General features: G+C 44.6%; 1 protein-coding gene across 11 annotated transcripts in view; it reads right to left on the bottom strand.

The window, feature by feature from the left end:
- Positions 1 to 8399: 8399 nt before the first annotated feature.
- LOC105463922 (GTPase activating protein and VPS9 domains 1) overlaps positions 8400 to 12573 on the bottom strand; it is a 111073-nt gene continuing 106899 nt past the window's right edge. For all 11 annotated transcript variants that reach the window (XM_071078340.1, XM_071078343.1, XM_071078342.1 and 8 more), the window contains one exon: positions 8400 to 11111. In XM_071078340.1, the coding sequence (XP_070934441.1) occupies positions 10971 to 11111 (141 nt within the window). In that variant the 3' untranslated portion in view covers positions 8400 to 10970. The remainder of the gene's footprint in view (positions 11112 to 12573) is intronic.

The following is a 12573-nucleotide window of genomic DNA, read 5'->3' as shown; positions in this document are numbered from 1 at the left end:
GCGCCAACACACCCGGCTAATTTTGTATTTTTAGTAGATACGGGGTTTCTCCATGTTGGTCAGGCTGGTCTCGCACTCCCAACCTCAGGTGATCTGCCCACTTCTGCCTCCCAAAGTGCTGGGATTACAGGTGTGAGCCACTGCGCCTGGCCAGACTTGATGAATTCTAAGGGCACCTAGGAGAAGGGGTGAGAGGGCGGCAGGGAAACTAGGAGGCAGTTGTGATCGTGGAGGTGGAAAAACTGGCTGTGGCAGTGGGGGACAGGTTTAAAAGACATTTCCCGGCCAGCCACAGTGGCTCACACCTGTAATCCCAGCACTTTGGGAGGCCAAAGTGGGTAGATCACTTGAGGTCAGGAGTTCGAGACCAGCCTGGCCAACATGGTGAAACACCATCTCTACCAAAAATACAAGAATTAGCCAGGCATGGTGGCATACACCAGTAGTCCCAGCTTCTCAGGAGGCCGAGGCAGGAGAATCGCTTGAACCCAAGATGCAGAGCTTGCAGTAAGCCGAGATTGTGACACTGCACTCCAGCCTGGGCAACAGAGTGAGACCCTGACACGCACGCGCACACACACACACACACACACACACAAAAAAAAAACACAAAAGAGACATTTCCCAAGGGTCCCTCAGGAGGTTCAGGCAATCCAGAGACTGGGCCAGTGAAGAAGGCTGGGCAGCAGCAGCCATGAGTGACAAAGAGGTGTGCGGGGTGGGGCATGTAGGGATGAAAGTATCCGGACCCAGAAAGGCATCACGTGTCTGGAACCGCTTCACTGTGGTTCCTGTTTATGACCACAGTAGAAAGGGACTTGAGCTCACAACCCAGCCTATTAGTTGATAAATCGCCTCCTGGGTAGAGTGTCCAATATCGGGTGATGGGTAGGCTTAGAAATCCAACCCCCATCATTACGCATGTAATACCCATGTAACAAACAAGCACAGGTACCTCCTGAATCTAGAATAAAACAAAAAATGGGTTCTCTTGGCTGCCTACGGTGGCATCACCCCCGCCAGCAAGGGGCTGTGCCCCGCTGAGAACTTAGCCAAATGCCTCAGCCAGACGCAGGTATCAACCAGCAGGGACTGGCAAGAACTGTGACAGCTCCAGGGCTGGTTGCTGCTGCTCTTGCCTTTGCAGGTTGCTGTGCGTCGCTGTCCAGGAAACCTCTAGAACAAGGATCACAGAAGCAGTAGAGAACATTTCAACTTCTAGCCTTTCATCCTATTACAAAGGAGGATTTGAACAGAATATGAGTAGGAGAAAAGCTAATGTTATTTTAGGTGTAAGCTCACCTGCTGGCAAGGCTAAGATTAGAGCAGCTCATAGGAGAATTGTGGTTTTGAATCACCCAGATAAAGGTGGATCTCCCTACTTAGCAAGCAAAATTAATGAAGCAAAAGATTTGCTAGAAGCAACCACTAATCACTGATGGATGTTCAGGAACCCTGCTGAGGAAAAAAGGCAGGGAGGGGGACTTTAAAAAATCCTGCAAATCAATCTACAACACGATCTTCTTAATTTTCATACATGTATTGACCACAATCTTTTCTTCTCCCATTAAGCTATTATAACAATAAAAGATTAATAATGGCCAGGCATGGTAGCTCACACCTGTAATCCCAGCACTTTTGGAGGCTGAGGCAGGAGGATAGCTTGAGCCCAGGAGTTGGAGACCAGCCTAGGCAATATAGGGAGACTCCATCTACAAAAAATTAGCCAGGAGTGGCAGAATGCACCTGTAGTCCCAGCTACTCAGGAGGCTGAGGTGGGAGGATCACTTGAACCTGGGAGGTCAAGGCTGCAGTGAGACAAAATCGCGCCATGGCACTCCAGCGTGGGCAACAGAGCGAAACTCCGTCTCAAAAAAAAAATAATAATAATAATAATAACAACCAAAAAGGGCTCTGAGTAACTGCCCTGTGCATAGGTGGTCCTTGTGCTCCTGGTGAGTCCAGCGCAGGCCCTCCCTGGCAAGTGCCCTGCTGGCCAGTGTTGGAGGAGGCGCCTTTCCAGGATTTCCTGGCCTGTCTCCTCACCCACAAATATACCAGGTTAAAAAGAAGCTTGGGCCAGGCACAGTGGTTCACGCCTGTAATCCCAGCACTTTGGGAGACCGAGGTGGGTGGATCACCCGAGGTTGGGAGTTCAAGACCAGCCTGGCCAACATGGTGAAACCCCGTCTCTACTAAAAATACAAAAATTAGCCAGGCATGGTGGCACGTGCCTGTAACCCCAGCTACTTGGGAGTCTGAGGCAGGAGAATCACTTGAACCTGGGAGGTGGAGGTTGCAGTGAGACAAAATCGCGCCATGGCACCCCAGCGTGGGCAACAGAGCGAAACTCCGTCTCAAAAAACAAAAAGAAGTTTAGGGCTTGAACTTGTGTTCAGTGACAAGACTATCAGGTCCCCTCTTGAGTCAGCTCAGTGGGCAGCCTTCCTGATCAAGGGTTCCGGACACCCCTCTGCTCCTGGCAGCCTCCACTGTGTCCCTGCACTTTCCCCACACCCCTCCATTAAATGCCAGTACAGGAAAAATAGTTCAAGATTTTACATAGATGGTAAAACTGCAGGGGATCCGTGAGGTAATAAAGCCCGAATCAGAAAACGCTCTTCAAAGGAGTTGCCACTTGCCTTAGGTCTGGTTAGAGGCAGAGCTCAGATTAGATCCTTTTTCCAGTTCCTGAGCCTAGCAACATAACCAAACACCGCTGGGAACCTGTGGCTTTTCAGTAATGGCGGGAGTGGCCCAGGGAGGGAAAGGACCAGTTTAGGCTCATTGGTATGACCCACTTGGCTGTGAAGGGGCTTGTGGCGGGGGCATCCCTGAGGACGCTGTGACAGTCAACAGTCGGATGGCTCTGAGCACTTTCTGTCATCTGAACCCTTCCATTGCACTCTCCTCACAGCGTGCTGCCCCAAAGCAGCAGCAGTAGATGCAGCCTCTGCTGTCACCACCACAGCCACAAGAAAAGGAAAATAGGGTTCTCAGTGATCAAAATGTAAAGGGACCCAGGGGAGGGAATCCAGGCATGGAAGTCCACACATCAACTATGGGAGGAGAAGTAGAAGAGGAGAAATTCTTTTACTTTCAGCAGAGGCAGCACTGGGGAAGCAAAAGTCAAGTCAGAGGTCAAGGGCTGTGGGAACCAATGCAGTTATTTTACATGGGACACCAGTTATGAATGGACACAAAACAATCAAAATGAAACAACTAGCCAGGTGCGGTGGCTCACGCCTGTAATCCCAGCACTTTGGGAGGCCAAGGCAGGCGATCACTCGAGGTCAGGAGTTTGAGACCAGCCTGGCCAACATAGTGAAACCCCAGTCTCTACTAAAAATACAAAAATCAGTCAGACATGGTAGCACGTGCCTGTAATCCCAGCTACTCAGGAGGCTGAAGCGGGAGAAGCACTTGAACCTGGGAGGCAGAGGTTGCAGTGAGCTGAAATCGCACCACTGTACTCCAGCCTGTGTGACAGAGTAAGACTCCATATCAAAAAACAAACAAACAAACAACCATTTTAAAAGCTTAAACACAGGAAGATCAGACTCTAAGTATTTTTCGTACGTATATTTGGGTATGTCATTGAACACCATGATTCTCTGGAAATGTTTAGCAATTTGAAGCTAAGGAAAGAGTGTTACGTAACAGGCAGTTATGAGTAAAGAAAATGCTTCATTCTAAGCATATAAAAAGAACTACCCTTAAAGGAGTCTTTTAGGCTAACAGTTGTGGCTGTAGGCTAACAGTTCTCATCCTTTTAAAGGGCCTTCCCCATTCATGCCTATTACCCTGGTGAGCTATGGAGCCAAGTGTTTAAGAGTTAACCACTTTCATAGTGGATCACCCATTTTCATGAGCTTGAGTCAGACGGGGAGCTTGCTAGAAATGCAGATTCCCGGCATCTTCCCCAGGCATTAATTCAATGGGTACTGGGTGGGATCATGAGTCTGCAGTTTGATGAACCTCCCCAGGTGGGCAATGCAGGTAGGCGGGCCACTGGTTCATTCTTCAAGTGCAAGCTCTCCTGGTGCTTCTCAAACTCTCTTGGAGAGGCTGGGCATGGCAGTTCACACCTGTAATCCCAGTACTTTGGGAAGCTGAGGCAGGAGGATCGCTTGAGCCCAGGAGTTCAAGATCAGAGCAGGCAACGTAGCAAGACCCCATCTCTGAAATTTTTTTTTTGAAATTAGCCAGGTGTTGTGGCATGCACCTGTGGTCCCAGCTACTCAGGAGGCTGAGGCAGGAGGATCACCTGAGCCCAGGAGTTTGAGACCGCAGTGAGCTAGGATCATGCCACTGCACTCCAGCCTGGGCGATAGGGTGACACCCTGTCTCGAAAACAAAAACAAAAACTCTGGAAAATAAGTCACTGGGAGGACTTGTTTAAAGATTCCTTGTTCCCTCCCTTATGGACTCTGATAGAGTCCAACAAGAATACCAGGTGATTCTCAACAGGGAAGTTTGGGAAACGATTTATAGTACAACTCCCTAGAGCACCAAATCCTGGGCCCTATCCCCAAAGATGATCTAATTGGTCAGGGTGGGTCACAGCATATATTTGGACCAGCAATATGCTGAATTCCTAAACAGTTAACAGAAATACGATTACCATAGTTTTCACATTCATTGTTTACAACAGGTCCAAGGACTTGGAACTGAGAGCTGTTTCCGCTTTAGCATAAAATGCGGAAGGTGTGCTGGATCCCCACAATAGCCTATATGGCTCTTTCTTCATATATTTTTTTCTGTTTTTTGAGACAAGATCTCACCCTGTTGCCCAGGCTGGAATGCAGTAGCCCGATCTGCAGCCTGGAACTCCTTGCCTCAAGCCATCCTCCCACCTCAGCCTCCCAAGTAGCTGGGACGATAGGCACACGCCACCATGCCTGGCTTATTTTAAAATAATTTTTTGTACAGACCAGGTCTCCTTGTTTCCCAGACTGGCCTCAAACTCCTGAGCTCAAGTGATCCTCCCGCCTTGGTTTCCCAAAGTGCTGGGATTACAGGCATGAGCTAAAACACTTTCTCTGGCCATGGGTCATTTGTTTGTTTGTTTGTTTAATCTATGGGCTATATTTTACTACCCTAAGTGGATGGAAAGGATTCTTCTGGAATGAAATAAGTGAAGCAAAAGCTCTTCACTGAATACTTCGATCCTTAGGAGGAGGACACATTTACGGCCAAGAGGAGCTTCAGCCTTGGTTTCTCTCTACAGGATCAGCACCCATTTTGCAGCAGCACAGCAGGCAGGCTAGTGAAGCTAGTGTCAGTAGCTCAGCATCCTGTGGGGAAAAGCCACAGAGCCCTGTACTTGTGGAAAGGGTTGAGTGGGTATAAGCATAACAGCAGGCCAAGCGACACAGGTAAATTCCAAGTTGGCAAGAAAAGCTGAATGCTATATTTGGTTCTAGGCGTCATACCACTCGTTTTAATATTGAAGAGTGGGCCGGGCACGGTGGCTCACACCTGTAATCCCAGCACTTTGGGAGGCAGAGGCGGGCGGATCACCTGAGGTCAGGGGTTCGAGACCAGCCTGACCAACATGGTGAAACCCTGTCTCTACTAAAAATATAAAATTAGCCGGGTGTAATGGCGCATGCCTATATTCCAGCTACTCAGGAGGCTGAGGCAGGAGAATCGCTTGAACCTGGGAAGCGAAGGTTGCAGTGAGCCAAAATCATGTCATTGCACTCCAGCCTGGGTAACAAGAGCAAAACTCTCTCGAAAGAAAGAAAAAATACTGAACAGAGCAAATGGAAATGGGTCCTCAGCAAGTTTTTAACTATTTCCTTCTAAATGAAGTGCAATCAATATAAGAAAAGCGCCTTCCCACCAGCAAGGGACGCCTGAAGAGTTAGTACTCCTTGTCAAAAATAACCTCCCTTGCCTGAAAAGATTAATAAAGGCCTAAGTGAATATTGTGATTAGATGGCAACACTTTTGCTTTCAGAATGAAAAATGATGAATAGCTACCAAATATAGGCGTCAGAAACTGTTAAATCCATAGATGAAGGACCGGGTGCAGTGGCTCACGCCTGTAATCCTAACACTTTGGGAGGTTGAGGCGAGCAGATCGCTTGAGCTCAGGAGTTTGAGACCAGCCTGAGCAACATGGCAAAATCCCATCTCTACAAAAAATACAAAAATTAGTCAGGTGTGGTAGTGTGTGCCTGTAGTCCCAGCTACTTGGGAGGCTGAGGCCGGAGGATCACTTGAGCCCAGGAGGCAGAGGTTGCAGTGACCCGAAATCCCGCCTCTGCACTCCAGCCTGGGTGACAGAGCCAGACCCTGTCTCAAAAAAAAAAAAAACAAAACAAAAAACCCGTAGATGTTCACCATTGTGTTAGTTACTGCCAAGTCATTCTAGTTCCTTCTTGTGCCACACTTAGCAAACGCCCATACTGTTCAGATGAAAAAGATGTGTGTGAATTCATGGAAAACATCAGAACATTCGGAAGTCAAATACGTTTTCAGAAATGCTTCTGAATATAAAATAGATGACAGAAACATAAAACCCAGTGAATCAAACTGCTCTCCCTTTTTAATCAGTTTTATAGAATATTTTACAGTACTAATCACATTAGGAGACAGGATGGGTTTCCTGTACATATACAAGATTGTGCAAGCTCATTAATTGAGACTTACAGAAAGGCTTCATCAGTTTCAAAAGAGGCAGTACAGCTTTTTAATCCAGGTGAAGCACAAGAAGAATCCAGTAGACAGGAGAGTATTAATTTGACAGAGATAATTCCCCTGGTGCATGGCCCCTACCCACACTGTCTGCCATTATCCAAGTGGAGACGTCCTCTCTCTTGAATTGAACCCTTGATGAGCTCAGGCCTGTGGAATGCGGCAGCTCCAGGGTCACTCCATAGCTCAACCACAACTTAACACGGAAGCAAACTCTATTTTCATTTCTCCAAGTGTTCTCAAGAGTAATAAAGCTATTCCTTGTCCTACTACTTTCTAACTTACATTCTAAAATATATTAAGTAATTTTTAACCTGGCAAAGTTCTCAAAGCATTTTGGCATTTAGAGTATTGCAAATACCTCATCACTGTTAATCTATTTACTAAAAATCCTTTGGGCTTCAAGATCATTTTGGATTTACTTCCCTCAAAATTAAAGCAATTGTGTACAAAAAAAACTCACTAAATATTTAAAAAGAGACAACAGATTTTTCTTTAAAGAAACAAAGCAGGAAGAGACAGGAGAGAAAAATCTAGAAGCACCCATTGAGGAAGTGAACCCCACTACACTTCTATCACTTCTGTGCAATCCAGTAATAATTCTGAGTGTATTCCTACTTTCCCTCTTCACACCCAATCACACAGGAGAAAAACAATTTTAAAACACCTAGGTGATCTTACTTGCTCTAAAGCGGAAATTCCCATAGCAAACAACAGGAAAAAGAGTGCCGGGGCTCAGCACACCAGTCGGCTGCAGATTCTTATGGCAAGAACACAGCCCCTGTATTGGGGCTGGGATTGTTCTCTCGATCGTGGACCTCAGGGACACATTTGTAAAGCCCACTTTCAACAAAGGCTTCCAGGACATAGGAAAAGAAAAACCATGCAGCACACCTATTTGCAATCCCTCAGAAAACCTGAGCCTCCTACTACAGCGATGTAACTATCTGTGTAAGAAGGCTTTCGTAAGCAGGTTTTTATAAAGAAAAAGCAGAAGCAAGCAATTACTGTGGCTGAGATTTTACCTAAAATGAAGCAAACAAGCAAAATGTTTGACATGTTTAAATATATATATATATAATTTTGTGGTTGGGCGCAGTGGCTCACGCCTGTAATCCCAGCACTTTGGGAAGCTGAGGCAGGCGGATCACTTGAGGCCGGGAGTTCAAGACCAGCCTGGCCAACGTGGCAAAACCCTGTCTCTACAAAAAAAAATACAAAAAATTAGCTGGGTGTGGTGGCACACACCTGTAATCTGAGCAACCAGGGCGGCTGAGCCATGAGAATCACTTGAGACTGGGAGACAGTGGTTGCAGTGAGCCGAGATCACGCCACTGCACTCCTGACTGGGTGACAGAGAAAGATTGTGTCTCAAAAAAAATTAAACTGTAATTTTGTAAATAAAGACAATCTTGAACTTGTATTTCTATTACTTCTAAAAGCAGAATATTAATACAAAATGCAAACTTGGTTTTTCTTTTCCTCAGAGAAGTTAATCCTACAAGATTTCAGGGGCACTGAGCCAACTCTCTCTCCTTTTAACATCCACTTTGTAAATTCTGTGTAGTAATCGGTGGCTACCGAATGTTTCCAGGGCTGATTTTGCACTTTTACACTAATCTTTCATGTAAAACAAGTACGGGAGGGCAATGGAGGAAGAAACATTTGGGGAACAACTATTCCTCTTTTCTAAAAAAAAAAAAAAATCAAATCACTCCCCATCTCATGTACCTGTCAAGAAATCAAACCAGTGATGGTTAATGCCAAAGTAGTCCTTGCTCCTGACAGGATATTCAGAGGAAACCTTAGCTGCCCCTGCAACAGCTGTGCTGTGCTCCTCCGCCAGCTACAGAGTCATGAGCACCCGAACCTGTTTTAGAGGTGTCACAGATGCCAAATCTCTGAGGTTTGGAGCCAAACCTCAGCTCTGGCTCCAACAAGGCAGAGCCCTATCTCCTGCCTTCAGTGTAGCCCTTCACCCCAATCCCACCACCTTCTCTTCCACAGAAAAGAGCCCCAATGCAATGTCCACATCTTCATATTTATTTCCACAGTGTTAACATGGAATAGACTTAGCAACCATTGTGGAGAAAACAAAATCTCTCATTGGTTTATGAGTAAAATCCTGTAACAATGAATTTCAACCATTCGAAGTCCTCTGCTTAACATTTACTGAATCAAAGGCTGAAGTAAATGAACTCCCATCTAGGTCTCAGATCACACAGCTGGCCTCGTGATGTATTGACCATGGGATTTAACTTCTAACACAGGGCAAGTTTGGCAGTTACAGCCCATGAAGCTCACGACTCTGTACATGGATTTCTTGACGTAACATTCAAAAGGACATTTCATAGTACTAGTTTAATTCTGATCTCTCTCTAGAAGGCAGAAACCACATCCCACACTCCTATGCAATTTATTTTGGTATTGTAAAGTAAATGAATAAGAAGGGGTGGAGACATAAAGAAAATCTAGTTTCTGGCTGGGTGCGGTGGCTCATGCCTGTAATCCCAGCACTTTGGGAGGCAAAGGCGGGTGGATCATGAGGTCAGGAGATCGAGACCATACTGGCCAACATAGTGAAACCTCGTTTCTACTAAAAATACAAAAATTAGCTGGGCGTGGTGGCGCGCGCCTATAGTTCCAGCTACTTGGGAGGCTGAGGCAGGGGAACCACTTGAACCGGGAGGTGGAGGTTGCAGTGGGCCAAGATCGTACCACTGCACTCCAGCCTGGGTGACAGGATGAGACTTTGTCTCGAAAAATAAAATAAAAACAAAGAAAAAAAAATAAAATCTTTAGGCATTCCCAGACACAAAGATCTCAGAGACGGACAGCAGACAGCCTCCGTATTCATCTGCCCAAGGCTGTTTATCACAGTTTCCTTAAAAGATACCTGGAAATGCTCCCAACAACAAGGGACTCAAGTATGGGGCTGAGTTTGTTATAAAAGCAGCTAAATGTGTTTAGGAAACACACAAAGTGAAACCAGACAGAGATGGCCCACGTACAAGACTTGTGCTTGAAGCTTTGGTGTGCCTCCTTGGCCAATTTTTCAGGCACCAAAAACCATTCCTGATTGATTATTGATATACAACGCAAACCAAACTATGAAAACACAGACTTTTTTTCAGAAGAGGGAAATAAAGGCACAGAAACCTGCCAAAATAGATTATTTTTTTCCGTAAGAATAGTATGGTTGATTAAAATAGTTTATCACTAGTAAAACTTGTATCACTAGAGCAGACAATACAAATTAGTTTTTTTAAAAAATGACATTCACTGAATTCTTGGTCTGTGCATTCAATGTGAATCATCATCAAAAATATATTACAATTAAAGGTTTGTAAGGAGCTCTGTCTGGGATTTCTGCAGTATATTATTTCGGAGGAGAAGAACCACCATAAAGTATGAGCTATCCACTGTTCCTTTTTACGTTGTGTATGGTAATCAGTCTATCTCCTAATGCAGGCTCACAAACTTCCACGGTGAGATGTCTAAGTGACTTAGTAACTTTCACACTCATTAAAGACAGCCCTGTCCATCAAACGCCATACTTAGAAAGTCCAATAAACTGTATTACATTTTAATAAATATTTCTGTGTACTTTTTGTTTTTTGCTTTTAAGCTCAGCTTAAATCTTGTCAAGGAAACCATTTCACAAGACAGTATGTCACAGCCTACTATCAGCAATAGTCCTTGTTTATTAGAATCTGCAGATGTCCATATTACATCAAATATAAATATATATTATATTTACATTTCCTTCTTAGCTTTTCAATTTAGGTGAGTGTATTTATAGATAATGCCACTAATGTACCACTATTATAATCCTCAGTGCAACTCGTATCTTCTTTCCATTAGATGCACATTAATATAAGACAGCATCTTAAAAGAGGGGTACTGTTCTTTTTTAAAATAAAAGGAAAGAAAGGGTATCCAAGAATGGAGATCTAGAAATTTTCTAAGAGATTTTTGTTCTGTTTTTTAATATTTAGAAATACCTGAAAAATGTGGTCCCTTTTTGTAGTACTAGACTCTACTTGGGGACAAGAAAATAGAATATGCAACTCAGAAAGGAAAGAGCCCAAAGAGAACCTGCTTGTTAGCTCATTAACCTGTTTAGTAAAGATCTGCTTTAAAACGCCTGAAGCTGTACAATATTATACAAAAACAATCTTCAGCCTTCAAAGCAGCTGATGCGCCTTCTTAGAGATCTGTTTGTTTGATTAACAGTCTGCTGCCTTGGTGGGCCTTGGTCTTGGTCACTTTCGGTCATCGATGGTTTTAATGAATTCTACTGCTGCTGTGAACTGCATCCACCAATAGGACTCCTCTCCAGACAGACAGCTAGCATAAAAGCTACTGATATACTGCACAGTAGACAGCAAACAGGGTGGATTTGCCTAGAGAAGTAAAAAATGAAAGTCAATTACTCAGATGTCAAAGCTCTGCCAAAATCATTTAAGTGTTCTTCAAATGTTCTTCTATGAAAGACATACCAATCCTTTTGAAAACAACCCCGAAGTTATTTTTTGGAAGTAATCTTTAAACCCTAGTTTCCATGAGTAGCAATAATATGTTGGAAAGGCAACCCAGGTTCTAATCTCAGCTAATCTATCTAGAGGTTTCTATCCTTGCAAGTCCCTAACCTCACTGGTTTCTAAGAAGGCTGAACTAATCTCTTTGGTCTTACTCAACATCCCAGGATTTCAGAATGTTAGACACCAAAATAAATACTGTAAGCAAATTGAATTATATCTGGTAAGTCCAGGGAGAATAAGCTGAGAAAGAAAAAACTAAAAAAGATGGCATGCCCTCTGTTGCCAGAGGTAACAGAGGACATCTTCTGAATTTTTTTTACCTTCCTCATGTGGTGAGAAAGGGCACAGGCTGTTAAACGGTTAAGAGGAAGAGCTAGGGCCTTTTCCTTAAAACTAGCTTCAACTGGCTCTCCACAGGAACTAGATTTACTACGTGTGGAAGCCAGAAGAGCGATGGCCAACAGGAAGAGCTGTGACGCCAACCCCACGGGTTTCTCCCTCCAAGGTGAGTTCAGGTTGTAGAAATATCACAATGCTAAGAAATAGTAGGACATACATCACACACACTTTAGAGAGCAACGGCTGGGCTGAGCTGACTGGAACACACAGGTGATACGATCACTGAGTGGCTGTATGCACCCAAACTACATGGTCACCCTCAAAATGTTCAAAATAAACCATTTAAATAATGAAACTGGGCCGGGCGTGGTGGCTCAAGCCTGTAATCCCAGCACTTTGGGAGGCCGAGACGGGCGGATCACGAGGTCAGGAGATCGAGACCATCCTGGCTAACATGGTGAAACCCCATCTCTACTAAAAAAATACAAAAAAAACTAGCCAGGCGAGGTGGCGGGCACCTGTAGTCCCAGCTACTCGGGAGGCTGAGGAGGAGAATGGCGTAAACCCGGGAGGCGGAGCTTGCAGTGAGCCGAGATCTGGCCACTGCACTCCAGCCTGGGCGACAGAGCGAGACTCTGCCTCAAAAAAAAAAAAAAATAAATAAATGATGAAACTGTAATTTTAAAGTCAACAAGAACGACAGATGTCAGTACTTTCATACTACAATTACAAAATAAGAAGCTGAAAGAGGAGAGATCATTGGTAAATTTGGTAGCCTATATGACAAGTACTGCAAGGAATTCCGTATGAAAGAAGATGGTAAAAGCATAACAAAAAGAACCTGCCCTCATCCATTCATTCAATAATTATATACTGAGCCTCAACCAAGAACTTCAGGCACTGCTTTTTTTTTTTTTTTTTTGAGACAGAGTCTCACTCTGTTGCCCAGGCTAGAGTGCAGCAGTGTGATCTCCGCTCACTGCAC

This window comes from Macaca nemestrina, chromosome 14, assembly GCF_043159975.1.
Source record: "Macaca nemestrina isolate mMacNem1 chromosome 14, mMacNem.hap1, whole genome shotgun sequence".
In the NCBI taxonomy this organism is placed as follows: domain Eukaryota; kingdom Metazoa; phylum Chordata; class Mammalia; order Primates; family Cercopithecidae; genus Macaca; species Macaca nemestrina.
The sequence above is the reverse complement of the archived record's forward strand: the minus strand, read 5'-3'. Positions and strand labels throughout refer to the sequence as shown.